This window comes from Gossypium arboreum, chromosome 13 (genome assembly GCF_025698485.1).
Source record: "Gossypium arboreum isolate Shixiya-1 chromosome 13, ASM2569848v2, whole genome shotgun sequence".
Lineage (NCBI taxonomy): Eukaryota > Viridiplantae > Streptophyta > Magnoliopsida > Malvales > Malvaceae > Gossypium > Gossypium arboreum.
Window position 1 is genome coordinate 128,184,268 of NC_069082.1, and position 20,137 is coordinate 128,204,404.

The 20,137-nt window shown below is 35.0% G+C and overlaps 1 protein-coding gene across 2 annotated transcripts; it reads right to left on the reverse strand.

Annotated features, from left to right (window-relative positions):
• Window positions 1–1,442: 1,442 nt before the first annotated feature.
• Window positions 1,443–15,733, reverse strand: LOC108453049 (protein CHROMATIN REMODELING 5). 2 transcript variants are annotated; one of them, XR_008277532.1, is made up of 32 exons: window positions 15,359–15,733; window positions 13,633–14,479; window positions 13,371–13,438; window positions 12,651–13,076; window positions 12,034–12,258; window positions 11,806–11,889; window positions 10,920–10,979; window positions 10,717–10,820; window positions 10,498–10,549; window positions 9,704–9,767; window positions 9,433–9,526; window positions 9,224–9,311; window positions 9,008–9,142; window positions 8,538–8,729; window positions 8,375–8,442; window positions 7,980–8,073; window positions 7,750–7,874; window positions 7,607–7,670; window positions 7,163–7,375; window positions 6,765–7,007; window positions 6,557–6,667; window positions 6,321–6,407; window positions 5,955–6,134; window positions 5,770–5,850; window positions 5,382–5,627; window positions 4,930–5,085; window positions 4,642–4,819; window positions 4,364–4,545; window positions 3,755–4,108; window positions 3,549–3,642; window positions 2,601–3,413; window positions 1,443–1,748 (listed from the first exon to the last, which is right to left on the reverse strand). XR_008277532.1 is itself a non-coding variant. In XM_017750936.2 (31 exons), exons 2-31 carry the CDS (start codon window positions 14,378–14,380, stop codon window positions 2,905–2,907), a joined length of 5,325 nt encoding a protein of 1,774 aa, XP_017606425.1. In that variant the 5' UTR covers window positions 14,381–14,479; window positions 15,359–15,733; the 3' UTR covers window positions 2,353–2,904. The 2 variants fall into 2 exon arrangements, 1 of the variants encoding a protein (XP_017606425.1); XM_017750936.2 differs by lacking the exon at window positions 1,443–1,748 and having other exon boundaries at window positions 2,353–3,413.
• Window positions 15,734–20,137: the final 4,404 nt, after the last annotated feature.

Consider the following 20,137-nt stretch of genomic DNA (forward strand, 5'->3'; position numbering starts at 1 on the left):
CTGTACCCTATTATTTCACATTCTCAAGTTCCTGAGAACAGTGTTTTTAGAACTAAACTAGCTGGTACATTGCTTCGGAACATAGTAAAAAAAAAATAATTGACCCACGAACCGAGTTAAAAAACTGATTGAAACCAACGGTTAATCAAATTTTATAATTTTATTACTTTTTAATAATTTATTTTATTTGAACTAGACAAACTGAGAATCGATGGCTTGATTAATTTCATTCCAAAAACATTGTCAAACAAAGTGAACTCAATGCCTTGTTCAGGTATTCGGGTTTTCCATAGAGATAGGAAACAATCCCCTACACCCGAGTTAGTAGGTTTCTGATAGACTACACAAATATTCTTATGAAAGAATCGAATATCCCTTAACAATGTGAACAAATTTTGATTAAAATTGTCTATAAATAAGGTTGAATTTATCGGAAACCCAATTTTTTTAAAAAATTAAACATACTATGTCGATTATTCATTCATATCTCAATTCGAGTAATAAATAAAAAATAAAAAGAACCATGTAAGAATAGGAGAAAGAGAAAACAAAGTGACAAGATAAAATTAATCCGAAACTCAATTATTTTTTAAAAAAATAAACATATTACGTTAATTATTCATTCATATCCAAATTCGAGTAATAAAAAAGATTAAAAAGAAGCATGTAAGAATATGAGGATGAGAAAGCAAAGTGAAAAGATAAAGTGATAAAATCCTTATCAGTTATCAGCCACACTCTCTCTTTGCAACTAACACCACACACCACCTTAACCCTTTTTTTTTTTTTTTCAATTTTGTGTTTTTAGGGTAAATTTCATTAGTAGTCACTCAATTATATATTTTTTTCTTTTTTAGTCACCCAACTATGAAAAATTACAAAATGATTACTTAACTAGCAACTATTAGTTAGATGACTATTTTGTAACTTTCCATAGTTAGGTGACTAAAAAAGAAAGAAAAAACCATGGTTGGACCTCTATTGTAATTTACCTTTTTTTGTGTGTGTTTTTTATTCAATTTTGTTTATATATGAGCGTGTGTCAATATTGTTAAACGTTGTTCTTTTATCCCCCTAAGTTTGAGGCTGCCTGTCGAACTCGCCAGCTTCTTCAAATTTGTCTTGAATTTCTATCCACAAAAGATCTTATGATCAATCCCAAAACAACAATCATGTTTAAACTGAGCCGACCGATCGGATTGAAATTGATTGGCGTATTTATTTAGATAATTGTACTGAATCGGTTAGATTGTGAACCAATATAGATAAATTAAATTGAATTTTTATTTTTTAATCGAATCAGTGACCTAATTGATTTGACCATCAATCCGGTTATAAAAATATTGCAAAACAAAAGGGAAATAAAAAAAAAAAAATCAAGAAATGATATCTAATAAACCTAAACAGAATGATTCGGTTAAAAATAATAATAAAAGACTAACTTTAACCGATCAATTCCATACTTTCTTTAATAACTGATAAACTCAAAGTTTATGTAATCAAAGAGTTTAACAATGGAAATAAATAATGAACACTTGGTCGAATTGATCGGGTCATGTAAAAATAAGGTTCAAATCAATTGATTTAATAAGAAGCCTTGGCTGCATACATCAACGCACTTCCACTTGACATATGTTGTAATGATACAAAATCTATTTTTCCATGACCTCTGAAATTCTCAAAAACTGTCACTCAGATCTCCACAGGGACAAAGAACCCCCTTGCTGTATCAATTATGCTACCGAAGGCTGGGGAATAAGAGAACACCTAATCAAACTTCGATCGGTTTAATCATTTAAAGCATATTATAAACTAACTTATATTATCCTCCTACGAAGTTAATTTAACTAAAATTATAGATAAAATCAATTGAATCGATTCAAATAGACTTTTACTCAAGACTGAATCTGCAATCAAACATATGTGCGCCAAAACCAAACACAAAGTTCCACACAGCTTTTAAAAGGCCGTCACCAAAAGAGAAACTGATAACCGTCACCAAAAGAGAAACTGATAACCCTAATAGATTCTTAACCCGAAAAACAATTCCTCCATTAGTGTATCTAATACGAACTCAATTGTAAACTTGGAGGCCCCTATTAATAAAACTTGGTTTCATGCAAAATTTTCAAAACTAAATCAGTAATCGAACTGATCAAACCACCTATTTACTGATCCAATCGATCTATCCAATTCGATTAATTAAATCATTAAATGATTCATAAAAAAATATTAAAATTTCATTTCAACTACCAAATTCAATCAATTCGTACCGATTCTAAGATCAACCGATTCAAAACCCCTCTCCAAACTAATACCTAATCTAACCAATCCGTTCCGCTAGTCCAGTCATGTTCAAACTTTTTTTTTTTTATAAACACAAGGTCTCAAATAGTATACCAGAAGCAAATTTATGCCAATATTATTGCTAACAAAATTTGCATCTTTTTTGAAGCAAAAATACATACCCTAATAATGTACACTTCTGCCATGGTAAAACACATCTCATGCATGTATTTTTCGAAATTGAATCGACATTTTCTGTTTTTCTTTTCCCTGCTATTCCTGTGCTATATACGTAAACAAAATACTTGACTTACTTCGGAAAACAAAAAAGGTCGGAGAAAAAAATGGTTGCGAGGTCACTGCAATTCCCTGTCTGCTCATGTTAGTCGATCTTTTGTGTTCTTCATGAGCCGTCTTTTTACATCGATGCAACTCCCATCTGGTGGATAACTTGTCCGATCCAGCCATAAAGATTCGGATAGCAGATTTTTATTCCCATGGTGAAAAAAGAATCGCTGAAAGTATTCAATGGCTGAAGCAGTCAATGCCACATGGTCGAAGCAAATCGGCGTATTTCATTTTCTATCGACTATCATCCAGCACAGTGCTTAAAAGCTTTTACTTGATGCCTGAGGGAAAACCTTGCCTTTGTGGAAATCCAGTTTGACGCATCCGAAATGGCCGTTCGGTATTAACAAGACGTTTATCAGATGGTCCTGCCCCAAGAATCCCCAATGAGTTTGGGTCTACTACACGAGTACTACCATTGTTCAGAGGTCTTTGAGTTGGGGGTTGAAGTTGAGGATGGTTAACCGTTTCTGCTCTCCATCGTTTCCAAGCTTCAAACTTTGCGGTATCGATGCCTTTATGAATCGGTTGTGATGTTTGATGTGCCGTTGCATTCTTCTTATACCCTCGTTGCTTATCGGTAGAACGTGAAAAAGGAGGGAAGAAATTAGGATCACCGTCTCTATCAACATGGCCAGGTGTGGAACCGTTCATATGGGAAGGTCCAACACCTCCATCATCGTCCTGTTCCTGCTTAAGCTTCGAATAAATCTGATGAAGCCTCTCACCAGAAAGATTTGAAAATGTAGAGACATAGTTCCATAAACGCATGGTCATCCCTGCAACGATAATTGAACTTAAATAAAAGAAATTATCTAACGACAAAGTTCTAAAATGTGAATGTGCACACAAGATAGACCAAATGCGTGATTAACAAACTAAAACTTAATTAAACAGTATGAAGAACCACATACGATCTTGTCTATAGAGCTCGTCTTCATGTTCTAAGACAATTTGATCTATCCTCCTTCCAAGAAGCTGCAAATAGTTCCGAATTTTCGAAAGTACCTGGAAGAAAATAGAACATGGAATGAGCACAAATCCGGCTCGCAAAAATAAAAATAAAATAAAATAAAATCAAAGAGACATAAAAAGAGGGATTCAGAATAGAATAGTAAACCTTATCCTTGGGAAGATCTGCACTAGTAGTCTGCAATCTTTGGAGCCGACGAAGGGTTTTTATTTCATCAATCATAACATCTTCACACCATTCCATCCACTTCACTTCCTTAAACTGCTCATATACTTCCTCGTTGTCAGACATTTCACCTTCTTCTTTAACTAAAGGTTCAACTTTCTGTGGTCTCTCGGTTTTGTCCCTACCCATTTTAAAACTGACCTTAGTAGAACCCGGTTTACCTTTCTTGTCTCTGACACGAGATATAGATACGTTTAGAGGATTCTGCTTTTCCTTCTTTGAAGGTTTACGACCAGCTTTGACACCAGCATTCTTACCACCAACAGCTGCAAGTTCCTGTGGAGATAGGTCCCAGTTTGAGAATAATATGAAGCCTAAAAGCACAGCATACAAAGCATGCAACCAGGCACTAGATTTTCTACAAATGATATAAGCAAAATGTTTCCATACAAGTAAATAAAGCAAGAATTTCCCAACAGAACCAAAATTAAACCAATCAACTAGATTTACTATTCTATTTAAAAAGAAAAAAAAAAGAGATGAATTTATTTTTTATTAAACATTAAGAACAATACTGCATAGGAGAAATACCATTTCCAAGAGTGCATTAGCACGCTCCTTCAAATTAGGTGCACGTGGCAGAAAGGTTTCATGGTGCTGAAGTTCAGCAGGAGCAATCTTCTTTGTGAGGCCAAGCCTTTCATCTAATCTTATCTTTTCCCAATTACCAAATCCATGGTAGTATATTCCCAGAAGCAATCTTGCATCATCAACTAGTGACAATTAACGGGATAAAATAAGTTAAGTCCATGGCAATTTTCATTTAATTATGTTGCCTATAACAGAGAATAAAAATGGTATAGACATACTCTGATTCCACCCACACCCTTTAGACCAATTAGAGGGTTTAAGGTACATCAACACACGGAACTGTTTTATGGGATCCTCGTATCGACTTATTCGTTTTGCTAAGAGCTGAAGTTCTTGGACACGATTAATCAGATCATTTGCCTTAACAGGAACACCAAAGAAATCTAATAATGGTCCCTGCAGGTAATTACCAAATAAATGCTAGTCACAAAATGCTCTAGAATTAAATCTAAGGATGACAGTGTAGGAATTGGAACCAAATATAATTAATAACTATTTCAACGAACCTTAGGTTCTATATTTCCTAATTCAACAGCTTCCCTGCATCCTTCAACTAGCGCATTGAAGAGCTCAATCTGCGCATCAAGTGGAGCTGCTGCAACAGCACCACCAACTTCCTCTGCTATCAAAGTGACTTGGCTCTCATTCCCGAATTTCATAACCTGATGAGCCATAAAAAAAATAGCCTGTAACTAGAAAAACTAAAAAAATTGACTCTGAACTCTGATTAACTAAAACATTAAGTTGCCACCTATTGCTTAAAAAGAAAGAGGTAGACGATAATCATATGTATTAGATTAACTTCAGAGAACTTTCATGGTGCACAGGTTGCTCTAAAGAAAATATGCGGGATGCTATTTTAAGTAGCAATATCTATAACAAGCTGCAAATTATTTTTTTTAAAAAGGAGGGATATGGTGCATGTGCACAACAAACTGCAGAAGACTAGAAACTGTACCGCTCGAGAAAAACGCAATGCATCTCTCTTAGGCAAATTCCCATAAGACCATCCTCTCACTTGAGCAGTTGCTCCCTCAATCATTGGTGCCGAGGGGGCAGAGTATTCTGCTTTACGGCGCTTTGGAACTCTCTCCTGCTGCTCTTGAAGATCAGATCCCTTCTTCTTTCTTTTGTTACTTCTCTCAGGTTGACTTGTCTCAGCATAACTCTTGGTATTTCTTGCAGCACGAGGAGCTAGAGCATCCTAATGCAAAAAGAATAACTTAGGCAGATGGATCCAACAAATTGTCTAATAAAAAACAAAGAACATTAAACTTGAAAATGTACAAGCAATAGTCAAAAACTTTTGGTAAAAATAAGACTAATAGAAAATATCAGGATTATACTTCTGCTTGGGCAATGGCATCTGGTTTTATCCAACGACTCCAGAAAGACCCATCATCTTCAGCACTACAGAAATTTGCAACCTGAGCACAATGAAAGTAACAGAAACCAATTTCATAAGACTTGAAATAATCTGTAAAACTATTACAAAAAACTCCACCACAATAACAAAGTATTAGTTGCTTGCCTTAAAAGCACTCAACAATTCATTCCCTTCCTCTTCACTGACTTTCTCCTCAACCTTTTCTGCTCTTTCAAGAATTTCATCAATATCCATACTTAACAGCCTTTTTTTGCTTTCTTCATCATTTTTATCCTCTTTGAACAATTCTTCAGCTCCAAATCTCAAAATTGCTGATAATTCATTCTGGAATGGTAAAAGAAATGTAGAATTATGTTAAAGAAATTGTTAAAAATTTATACGCATCAAAACCACAAGATATTTCCAAGAAAGAAGTGGTCAATAATGTAGTCAGTTCCAACAACCAAAAGCCAAACAAACAACATATTAACAACTACAGACTTGAGCAATTGCTTCAAGACATATCCTTACCTTGTCAAAATAAGCCCCTTTCTTTGTTTCCTTTCTTTCCAGTCTACCCTCTGCATTTAACTTTTGGATCACCAAATGGTCAAGCACCTATAGAAAGCACCCAGAAGAAAACGCATAAAATTACTCTTTAAATGGAGAATAAAAGAGTTAAATTAGGCCCCCTTCCATATAATTTACATTAATAAATGCATTTAAAAATATATAGGAACACATTCATGCAAGTTAAAGAAAATGACCATCTTCTTCTTAGCTCGCTCCAGGATGTCTTCCTCAACACTTTTGCTAGTCACAAATCTGTAAATGTTGACAACTTCTTGTTGCCCAATTCTGTGAGCTCTACTCATTGCCTGAAGCACAATAAAACAGTATGCATGAATAAAATACTAAATTTTTCATTGGAAACATAGAAAATGATGCTGGGAAAAGCACTGTCAAGCTTGACACCTGTAAGTCATTCTGGGGGTTCCAGTCAGAATCAAATATTATGACAGTGTCTGCAGTTGCCAGGTTGATACCGAGCCCACCAGCCCGAGTAGAAAGAAGGAAGCAAAAATCATCACTTCCAGGTGCATTGAAATGATCCATAGCCTGCTGCCGCAACTCCGCCTTTGTACTACCATCAAGCCTCTGGAATTGGAACCCTCTGAGTGACATGTACTCGGCTAATATATCCAGCATTCTAACCATCTGGAAATAACATGAACAAGTAAAACACCAGATTGCGTAACTTACCCAGACATATCATCCATTAAAAACATAAAGACCAGCCAATCACTGATGAGAATAACAATATTGAAGGAAACAAGCGGTTCAGAAGTATATTTACAAAATCCAGTACAGACCTGGGAAAAGATTAAAACACGATGCTTCGTTTCATGCAACCTCATAAGCAACTTGTCAAGTATAACAAGCTTCCCACTGCTTAATATAATTCTCTCCAGTTTACTAATATCATTCATGCCAGTGTCCCCACCATAACCATGATCAGCACTTTCAAACAGGAAGGGATGATTGCAGCATTTCTTCAGCTCGACTACTATATTTAAAAGCGACACCTGCAATTTAAAAGAAAATACCTCATTTCACTAACCGGTAATACTGCTTGACAAGAAAGGAAACAAAACTCTGCACACTGTTTCTACAGGAATATAAAATTTATCTATATACTGCATACTTTTATCAGTAACAAAATACAAGTAAAACCAAAACAAAAGAAGACAAACACCACAAACAAGCTTCAGCAGAGATAAAATCATCAAGCCAAAAAAATAATAAGAGATGCTAACCTGATTGCCACGAACACCTTTATTTAAGTCATGGAAGTTGCGTTCCAAAATCCACTTATAATACCTTCATAAAATACAAATAGTACCCCATGTTTATGCAATAGAAAAAAGTACAACTTATTCAAAAGATATTTATGACTTACTGTTTCTGAAGTGGGGACATCTCAACCCTAAGGATACGCTCAATTTTTGGAGGCAAAGACTTCTCTACATCTTTGATAACCCTTCGAAGAATGTGAGGCCTCAATTCCATGTGAAGATTAGCAAGCTATGTAAACACAGGCTTTCATTTAGATCAAGTCAAATAAATATCTTAACAACCTACGAAACATGATAAAAATATGAGATCACTTTTAAATTTTTAATGTCATACCTCAATTTCATTAAACGAACTAAGATTCTTGTAATTTTGAACAAAATCATCCTTATTTTTGAACTTGTCGGGATCAAGGAAATGAAGCAGAGCCCTGTGGAATATTTTTCTTGGATGTAAATAATGGAATATACCTCAATATCAAGGCACAGAAGAATTTTAATAAGATCAAATTTTGGGTAAACAATTTTATCCTCAAGGAATTAATTCTGTTATAAAATACAATGAAAAGAAGGCAAAGAAACTTGGTCGTGTAATGCAAAATAATGTTGATATCGGGATAAAAAAATCAGCTTTGATATAAATCTATTTTAGCATCTATCTAAAAAAATGTAGAAAATAGAAAACCCAAAACTTCCAATAATCATACTAATACATGGAAAAGAAAATAATACCATAGCTCCTCCACACTGTTTTGTAATGGAGTTCCAGTAATTAGCAACTTGTTCTTAGTGCTAAATTCCTGAGCAAACAGAAAGGCATCATCCAAAATTAATCAAATTAACAAAGCCAACACAATTATGCAGGCAGAAAGTTGAAGAACTGAATAGGGCATACCGAAAGAGTTGTGTACAACTGCGCCTCACTATTCTTCAACCTATGAGCTTCATCAACCATCAAATAGTTCCATTTTATCTTAGACAGTACTGCTTTATCCTTCAGAACTACTTCATAAGTAGTCAGCAGGGCATTAAATTTTATAGGTCTGCCAATTTTCTTGTCATTGTAAAATTCATATTGCTGACAAACCTGCCAACAAAAGAAGAAAATGTAAAAAGTGGGGTGGGGTTCATGGGAAGGGTTAAAATTATTCGAAACTACCATCCACCTTATGTAAATACGCAATTTCTAAAACAAAACTAACTAAAGTAAACACATAAAGACTAAAAAGAGCTACACACCACAGCAAATATTTAGATGGAGACAAAATGGTATTATGTAAAGACATATTATGTCTCAACTCCATGATGCAAATTTTAAATCTATTTGAATAAAAGGAGCATACATACAAGAAAAACAAGACTCACCTCTCGGCTGGCACGAGTACCAACATATACAATAATGTTCATATCAGGAAGCCACTTTCTAAATTCTTTAGCCCAGTTTGACAGTGTGGATAATGGTACGACCACAAGAAACGGGCCGGGTATTTGTTGAGCATTCTGAAAATTTTATATATCAATAAAAACTCATAAACTTAAATATCGTAAAAGATAGCAATTCTTAAAAGCCAATGTGAGTACCTGTAGAAAACCAAGCATAGATACAGACTGCACAGTTTTACCAAGACCCATCTCATCAGCTAAGATGACATTAGTATCATTTCTCCAACTGAAATGTGAATATGAAATGCATGCATTAATAGATAAATATACTGGACTTCTCAAGAGTAAGATGGCCATTTTAAGTAAAAATAAAATGCTAACCTAAAGCAAAAGAGACAAGCATATACCTGTTGACAAGAAAATTCAAACCCTCCAGCTGATAATCACGAAGCTTTCCTCCCCTTAACCATTCTGGCTGTTCATCAAGTTTCCGCAAACTTGCTAAAGATGAAAAAATGCAAGCCAGTTCAAAATCCATTTACATGATTAATTGTGATACTAATCAAAGTAAATCTAGCAGACACAAAGACCGAGTTCAAGAGGGACTAGAGGTCAGTGGCTATATGATGCAAACTTTAATCATACACATGTACGGAGAAAAACATTAGTAGTGCTTACCTTTTCCCTTCTTACGCTGGTGATCTACCATTTTCCCCTGCACAGCCATTGCAGCTTCACGAGCCTGTTTACAGAATGAGAAACAAGTCTTTAATAGGTATAACTGTACGAGATAATAGTTAACTTTTATCGGAGCATATTCAAGAAAATAAGAAACACAAACTCAAATGATTAGGTTGCACAATGTAATAATATATGTTGGAGTATAATGGACATCATAAATTCCAACTTCTCAAGTCTAATTTCACTTTCGAACAGATGCCTACTATGGTTTGTATTTGTTTGATAGCCAAAACCAGCAGAACCACCAGCTTGAAATGTGATAAGATATACCACCCTCAATTTACCAACTGACTGGATTGATACACCCCAAACTAATCTCCTAGAATCTTTAACAAATTGTAGAATTTCAAATAGCAAAGTTGGCTACCATGACCAATTTTAACATGTAAAGAAAAATAGAGATCAAAATATCTGCACAACATACACACCTTCAGTACCATACAACCAACTTGTATTCATTTCCTTTAACCTACTTAATGATAAAATCGAATACATCAGTGAAAGTTATCTACCATCGCAGCATCGGGCAATGCAGCAATGCCTGCAATGACATTTTATGTTGAAAGGCAAGGATACTTCTAACATTGCCACTCTGAATAATTTACTTAACTAGCCTAGGGGCAAACTGTCCACAAATGCAGACAAACCCAGATCGACAATATTATGAACACCAACTACAGAAAAAAAGTAACAATAAGTAAAACAAAGAGACAATCTGCAGGACGTGTTACCTTATACTCATCAATAGCATCTTGAGCAAATGGAATATCAATATCCTTTTCCCTGAAACAACAAATACATAACAGTGAGCTGTCTAAAACAGGACAGGCAGCAACACAGAAAAGAAAAAGAACACAGAGCACAATAGCACCACACAAGAATATACACTTGTGAGTAGGTGGCGTAAAGACTAACTTTAAATTAATTGAACTATCAATCCAGACCATTACCAGGTTGCTTCTGCATAAGACAATCCCTGCCACTTGACTAAATACTCTGACATCACATTCCCAAAGGCATCTTTACTGATTCGATCAACAATTACTCTCTCCACCTGAAACAAACACATCAACCAATTACAATTAAGTTTTGTAGCTCAACCCCGAAAACCAACCATAACAATGTAAGAAATAGAAAATAGACGAAAACCAACCTGACTATTTTGCTTGATTAGATCCAAGTCCATTTCCTTACTCACATCATTGACTTCAATCTAACAGATAATAGAGGAAAAAAAAAAACAGAAATGAGCTACTTCCAGAAAAAGGCTTACTTAGAACCTATATAATAGCTTATATAACTATAGTCTCCCTGCCATGGCAGGAAGACCTTGTTTCACATATTCCATGCTCCCCTATAAAGTCACAACTTACAGCGAGATCAATGAGATTTACGATATACCTCAAGATGAGAAGAATAATTTTGAAAAGATCACAAAAGGGAGGAAAAACAGTTTTGATAATAACATAAAGAGCTACTCCCCAATATATGCTAGATGGAATATGTATTGGCAAAATAAACACCATAAGAAAATGCAACAAATCCAGTTTCCCAACAGGAAGAAAGGCCTTAGACTATATAGATAAGGACCAAAACCAACAAAAACTTAATAGGTTACCTTGTTCTGCAGAATCAACAAATTATCAATTTACAAAAAGATATAAACCAGTTTTTTAAGAACTAGATTAAACAACTTGGTAGAATGACAGTATGCCCTCAAGAAGAGATACGATGAACTGAGTCCCAATATTCCCCACCAAAATTTTCCATATCCCAACAAGCTTGTTCTTTCAAATAGTTAGTCCCCAAGGAACTAAATACAGGAGCTACACCTATTGACTGTTCATATACCGGGTCAATGACCCATGAAATTTCCAAACGGTAGAAGAATATACAGCGCATTAATTTTTGTTCATAAGAATTTAGATAAATAATGAATTCAGTAAGACAGAAAGAGAACATTTTCCAAAGCGCTTCAATTGATATCAGCAAGTTGAAATGAGAATTTCAGAAACAAAAGCTTACAGACATAAGCATACCTCCTCACGTGAAAGTGACTTCCTGTATCTCACATCCTCCATCACCTTTTTAGTGTAATTTAGAACCTTCTTAAAACCACTAAGCTGCAAAATCATGTAGGAAACACAAAGAGGGAGTCATCAGAATAAGAGAGAGAAGACAGTACAGTGGAAATAAACGTCCACAAAATTATACCTATTAAAAAAACACATGCACTAATATAACTAATATAAAAAATAAAACCATACATTTTGCAGCTCAGAAATAGATTTCCACTGACAATGAAGATGTGACTGGCCTTTCCATTTTATCAGGAATTCCATTTCGCTCCAATCTGGTTCAGAGACAAACAAGTGGCTTAATAAAACAGGCTCTGTAGATCTATTGTTTCTAATAGCATCTTCAGCCATGCCCTTTGGTTGATGCCATAACACTTTTTCAATTGTGTCACCATCTTCCTCTTCAGCTTCATCCTAATCATACGATATAAAATTCTTAGAAAGGAATAATATCACTAAAGAGCATTTGGAATCAAATAATTGCATCAATATGAGAGATCCAACTAATCTTTATATATAAAGTAACAAATAATGACCAAGAATTTAAAGGTAACAAAAGTGTTATGGTCCTAGCACAACTAATCAAGAACAAATCAGACAGGCTCAAATAAGATGGATATAGAAAATATGCAACTAAAATGCTGAAGTCAGTATTACATTGTATCTGCAAGGTACATAAATACTTGCATAATCTGCATCGCAAAATTCTGATTTACAAGCAATTACATCAAATACAAAATATCAAAAAAGCCTACAAAAAACATAAAGTAGGATTTATCAACCATAACAAGATATACAGGCTTCACCTTTCGTGTCTTTTTTTTCTTGCCTTCATCAATTTCTTCACTTTCTTCACTCTCAACATATGATACTTTCCGAACAGACCTACCAGAAGTACGAACCTCATTGTTTCTTCCCATGCTTGTCAATGTATTAGAACGAGCATTAATTTTATGATTATTTCCACTTCTCCTTGCCATACTCTTGAAATCCCCATCGCTTTCACTATCAGAATCCTCGGCTGAGTACTCATCCTCCTCAAAAGATGATCTCCCTCTTCTTTGTCGATTGGAGGACTTATGTTCTCTAGTGGGTTTTACATTAGGTCCAACTTTAATCTGTTGCCTACCTTTAGGTTTCTTTTTATAATAAGAATCATCTTCATCTGAAACATCTAAATCACCATGACTATTGTCTTCTTCCTCAGAATCTTCACCATCCCAGTCTTTATCCTGTTTAAGAACTAAATTAGTGGGGAGAAGTATCAGGCAAATGAAAGGGCATGAGAAACACAACCATCATGGGTCATCAAACTTCATGACCAACCAAGAATACAATTTATTACGGATAATTTTAATCACGGCCCAATAATTGAGTGTTGTAGTATAATGCCAAAAACCAGACTAGACAATTGGTTAACATGACAGATATGCCTTATAAAAACTACAAATGTGGAGGTAATAATATAAAAGTCATAACGTTGAAGCCAAAAAAAAAAAAAAGGTAAGTAAAACTAATTTAATAACCTTATTCCCTGCATGAGAATTGGCAAGACCATAGTCAGGCTCAAAATCGACATCATCAGGGTCATCTTCTGCAAATAAGAAAGCAAAAACTTGGCATCTCAAAATCAAGAGTAGTAATTAACTGTTGTATAGTTAAAAGAATAGGATTATTTATAATTAATCAATCACAAAGTACTAGCTTATTCAGCCTTAGTGACTCAATGATAAATGCAGTAATAACAAATAAGGCAGCAAATGATGACAAGCAGGAAAGGTATATTACCATCTTCTTCTTCCTCCTCTTCATAATCTGCATCTACATCATCATTGTTGTCGTCATTATCATCTTCATTGTCATAGTTACGCTTATTCAATGCTCTTGAACTCCTGGACACATTGGTACTGACAGAGACATGCTTTGACTGTGGCCTAGTATTTAACCCGACAGAATTGCCAAAGCCACTGTAATGCATTGTATCACTCTGCTCTTCCCCATCTTGTTCATAGTATTCATCAGATAACATCTCATCTGCAGGGACATCAGAATGACCCCTTTGAGACTTGCCAACTTCTTTTTGTGCCTCGTCAACTTCTGATTCTAACCTATCATCCCTGTCATCTGATGAATTATATACTGAACCTTCCAAATTCTTATGGTCAGATTTTGACTCCTGCCCAGAATCAGATCCACCCTGGCGATCCATAGGCTGGCAGTCCTTCCAAAAAGTTGAACCCCATCTCCCAGGTGCTATTCTCCTTCCTGCTGGCTGAAAATTGGAATTTGAAATGCCAGCACCATTATCAGTAGCCACCTCATGATGCAGCCTACTCTGCTCTGAATTTGAAATGCCAACCCCATCACTTTGATACTGTGCATCCATGTTAATATCAAATTCTCTTTCACTATAAGTACCATCTATGTCCTCGTTCTCTGCTGAGCTCAGAATCCTACCACTGTTCCGTCCCTGGCTTTTGCCTTCCAAGGCATCATGTGAGATTGTGTCATTTGAGTAGTTTCTAAAACATGCCATCCTCTCACTTGAAAATCCTAGGCATAGAACTCCCCTCTTTACAAATTATGCAAAAAGATTGACGGAATAAAAAGAAGCTTCACAATCTTTGCTAAGAACCTGGGTACTCAACCAGCCAAATGCAAAAATTTTAGTCCTTTTGAGATAAAACCAAGCACACAATTGACAGGGAGAAATATAAAGGGAAACAAAAAACAAAAATAGGTATTGCTCACAAAGAACCTCGAGACAAATGAACATAATCTTCACTAAAGAATACAATTTGGTTAAAAAAAAAATCACCTAGCTGAATAATCAAACAATTCAATGTCCAACATTAAAACTCTTTTCAGTTTGCTACATTTGCGGAACAAGCAAAGAATTCAAGGAGAAGAACATAGTTAAATGCAAATTTAAAGTCATTATTGACGTTGCAAGGAGCCAAAAACCAGACAAAAACTTCAAAACTCAATACAAAAGACTGGAAACTTGACATAGCAATAACTTCATTCGAGCAAATACAATTCTAAACTAAGAAACACATACATAGGACCAAGACAGTGTAAAGTCAAACTTAAATTCAAATTCACAAACACTTATAGAATGAATTCAAGCATCAAATTTCCAACCAAACCAATCCACAAAATCATGAAACCCTAACCCAAAAAACGGAAGAAAACCATGAACTAAACAAAACGACCAATAGATCGGTCACTCCAAACACGAAAATAAAAATCGAATACTATAAACATCGATTAACAAACCCTAAAACCAAAAACATAAGCAACAATTCACAATCCTAAATCCATGCCCTCAAAAAGTAAAAAATTAAAAACAAAATCGCCCGCCAAAGAAAGCCGATTATTGATCAAGAACAAAGAAGCTGGCCTTCACAAAACAAAAATGAGAGTTAAATTATTTGGCTAATAAGGAAAAAATAATTCATTTGGGTGTAACTGGAAAACAAAAAAAGGTGCGAAGGTTAACAATCGTAAGCACCTTTTAAATCGCCGGTAAAATTAAAGAAAACCGGCCGCCAATTTTTTTGAAAACGAAGAGACCGTTTTCACTCGGGTCTCTCCCGGTTTTACGGGTTTCAAGGTGGTTCGGGCCTTTTGAATCGGCGCCGGTGGCTAAGATAAGCCGAGTTGAAGGTGAAAAAAAGTGCCGATTCCAAAGGAAGAAGACGATGCGCTTTTTTGGTTAATCGTCCGATTGGGAAAAAAAATTAGAGAAGAAAATAATAGTGAAGTTTTTTATTTGAGATGCAATATAAAAGGGGTAGGTTAATTTTTTTTTTCTCCTTAGGGGAAACGTGTTTTATAGAAAAAATATATTAAAAATAAAACAAAAATCTATCTCTGTATTATAAGAAAAAACCTAAAATTAAAATTTAAGTAAATAAAACCCCTAATTTCTTCTCTTTTTTTTTTTTGTTGATTTTGTAATATATTTTTTTTTTACTGTGGCCAATGGAATGAAGCCACGTGGTGTTGGAATGTGTCGGGGAGGGCTTTTTGGACGATTAATCGTCCGGCGTACGCGGCAACGGTGGTGGGTTTGATATACATACATAGGGGTATATTTATTATACTTTTTCTTTATAATTTTTGTTATAAAAAATGAAATATTTGTGTATAAGAAAATATAGATTTTGTAAATTTATTTTGGATGATTGACTTCTTTAAATCATCTATGTGGCGCGATTATGACTCCATCCGAGCTTTAAGGAATTTTGAGAATTCTTAATCTAACCATCAACCTATCCACGTGGCACGACTTTGATTCTGTCGTGTGTTTTTCAAGGTATATATATTTTATAAAATTAGAGCTTATCAGACTTTGAGGAATGCTCAACTTGATGGTGTAACCTCTCGATAGCTAACTTATTCTCATAATGTTCTCAGGGATTTTTTATGTTTTGCTTTAGATATTTACTTGTTTGGCAAGAGTAGGGTTCTCAAACCCTTTAAGGGACATGTGGCATGGCTACATTACCCTCTCGACATCCAACATGTCTGCATAACAATCTCAACGACCTCTCGTGTTTCCTATCCAAATTACACTCTTTTACATAACACGACTTGATCTATCACACATTTTTCAAAATTTAGCTCTTTCACACCATACCTTGTAACCATTAATGTATGGACATATGGCATGTGCGAACCCCACTCGTTCTCTCATAAATGAAGCATTCATGTATTCTCACTCCTATAATTCTTCGTCAGCATGACACATAGCATGCTTGGTCGTTTCCCTTCAGTTTTTGAAATGGAACTTTCGCAAATTTTGTCATCATTTCCCATTGCATTAGTTGATGTGTGGCATTGATGGACCTTATGCAATTTTCCAATAATTGGCTCCCAGCCATTCTCACCAATGTTATTGAAATTGAACTGGCTAGTCGAACTAGGAACTAGTTAGTATATTAGTCTAGAGTAAGGATGAGAACGTGTTGAGTCGTAAATCGGGTTGGACCACAAATTGTAAACTACAAAAACCGGTAAAAAGATTTACATAGCACGACTAGATCTATCTCACATTTTCCAAAATTTAGCTCATCACCCCATTATCTATAACAATCAATATACGGCATGCGTGAGTCCCACACACTCATTCCTTTTAAAACAAAGCATTTGCGTATTCTCGCCCTTATGATGCTTTGTCAACATAACATGTAACATACTTAGTTGTTCCCCTTCGACTTTTAAAATGTAACTTTTGCAAATTTTGCACCCCACTCCCATCGCGTTATTTGTTGTGTGACTTTGACAGACCTATACAGTTTTCCAAAAATTGGCTATTGGTATATCTTGCCAATATTTTTGAAATTGAACTGGCCAGTCAAATTGGGAACCAGCTAGTATACCAGTTCGGAGTAAGGGCGAGAACTGGTTGAGCCGCACACCGCAGTTGGATCGTAAATCATGAATTGCAAGAACCGATAAAAATTTATATAGCACAACTAGATCTATCTCGCATTTTCCAAAAATTAGTTACTTCATCCTTTACCTTATAACAGTCAATGTATAGCATGTGTAAGTCCCCCTCGTTCTCTTATAGAATAAAGCATTTCCGTCTTCTCACCCTTCCAATGCTTCGTGGAAATAACTTGTAGCATGCTTAACAATTTCCTTTCAAATTTTAAAATGGAACTTTCACAAAATTTGCACCCTTCTCTCCCACTGCATTAGTTGACGTGCGGCGTTGACGAACCCATATAGTTATCCAATAATTGGCTCTCGACCTTTCTCACGAATGTTGTTGAAACTGATCGATGAATCAGACTAAAAACTAGTTGGTATATTAGTCTAGAGTAAAGGTAAGAAGCAATTGAGTCGCAAACTACATTTGGACCACAAATTATGAACTGCAAGAACAAGTAAAAAAAATACATAGCACGACTAGATCTATCTCGCATTTTCCAAAATTTAGCTCTTTCACCCCTTACCTTATAACTGTCAATGTATGGCACATGAGTCTCATTCATTATATTTTAAAATGAAGCATTCATGTCTTCTTGCCCCTATTGTGCTTTGCTAGCATGACGTGTAGTATACTTGGTTGTTTCCCTTTGATTTTTGAAAGGGAACTTTCACAAATTTTGTACCACTCTCATCTATTACATTAGTCGAGATGTGGCATTTATAAACCTGTTTAGTTTTCTAAGAATTGGTTTTCGACCCTTTTTACTAATGCTGTTGAAATCGAACTAATCAGCTAGATCATGAACTGGGTGGTATACCAATCCAAAAAATTTAGCTTTTACCTTTTTACCTTATAACTATCAATGTATGGCACATGTAAGTTGACATGACGTGTAGCATACTCGGTCACTTCCCTTCGATTTTTGAAATGAAACTTTTGCAAATGTTGCACCCCTCTCTCCCATTACATTAGTCAACATGTGGTGTTGATAAACCCATATAGTTTTCCAAAAATTGGCTTTAAACCTTTATTGCTTGTGTTGTTGAAATCGGTCCGATAAACTAGATCGAGAACTGGATAGTATATCGATTCGAAGTAATGTAAGAATCGATTGAGCCACAATCTATGGTTGGACTAAAAATTGTGAACTGCAAGAACTGGAATTTTATTTTTTACATAGCACAAGAAGATTTATCTTGCATTTTCCAAAATTTAAATCTTTCACCCTTTTACCTTATAACTGTCGATGTATGGCATGCATAAATCTCACATCTCTTTTAAAATGAACATTCGTGTCTTCTTGCCCCTACGATGCTTCATTTACATGACGTATAATATACTTGGTTGTTTCCCTTCAATTTTTGAAAAGAAACTTTCACAAAATTTGCACCCTTCTCTCATATTGCATTAATCGATGTGTAGCGTTAATGGACCCATATAGTTTTCCAAGAATTGGCTCTTGGACCTTCTCGCCAATTTTGTCAAAACCGAATCAACTGGTCAAACTTGAAACATGCGGGTTAATCGAACTGAAGTAAGGGTGAGAATTGATTAAGCTATGAACACTGTTGGATCGCAAATAGTGACCTGCAATAACTAGTAAAAAAACTACATAACACGACTAGATCTATCTCGCATTTTCCAAAATTTAGCTATTTCACCTTTCACATTGTAACAACCAATGTATGACAGGTGTAAGTCCCACTCGTTCTCTTCTAAAATGAAGCATTCACGTCTTCTTGCCCCTGTGATGCTTTGTTAGCGTGATGTGCAACATGTTTGGTCATTTCCCTTCAATTTTTGAAATGGAACTTTTGCAAATCTTACACCACTCTCTCCTATTGCTTTAGTTGATGTATGGCATTGACAGACCCATGTAGTTTTCCAATAATTGATTATTGACCATTCCCATCAATATTATTGAAACCAGATTGACTGGTATGCCGGTCTAAAGTAAGGATGTGAATCGGTCAACTTGCAAACCACTATAAACTATGATTAGATCCCAAATCGTGAATTGAAAGAACAAATAAAAAATTGATTCAATTGATTTTTTTTCTTTTTTACAAATTTCTTAGGTTAAACAATATATATATATATATATATATATATATATATATATATTTTCCAACCTAAATCCATTGTACGACAGATCAAAAAGAAAACTACTCATTTCTGTTAAAAAATTATGCATTTATGTTGCTAAAAACTGACATGGCAGACGAAATAACTAGATAATTACACAGCGCGTGCCATGTGTACATCACGTAGGCGTACGGAGACCAGTTTTTAATAGTAAAATGGATAGGACCAGGTTTTAATAGTAAAATGAATAGAATTTTTAATAGTACAATGACTAAATTGCCTTTTCTTTAATAGATTGGAGAAAATGCAACCTGACTCAACTCAAAATAATTAAATGAAAAGAAAAACAATATTGGTGTATTCACTGCTTAGTCTGTCTTGCACCTACTAAAACACGAGAAAGAAGTCAAAAATAAAAAGGATTTGTTGCTCTTTGCTTTGGATTTTTGTTGTTATGTGTTGCTGGTCGACGTCTTGGAGATTCACTTTAGAGCTATGTCACTATGGTATTGCAACCGCTAGCTATTTTTCATTAATTAAAGTCTTTACTTCAAATAGAAAATTTGCTATTAATATTAATGATTATTTTTTCTCAAAATTTTTGTTGGTTAATATTGAGAGAGTAATAAAGTGACTTATTTATTATAGTCAGAATACAACTAAGCAACGACTAGTGTTATGGGGCTAAACCTTTCATCTAGCAAATCGTGAGCCCTTAGGCAATTTCTCAGATTTAAATATTGCCTAAGTTAGCCTACTCAC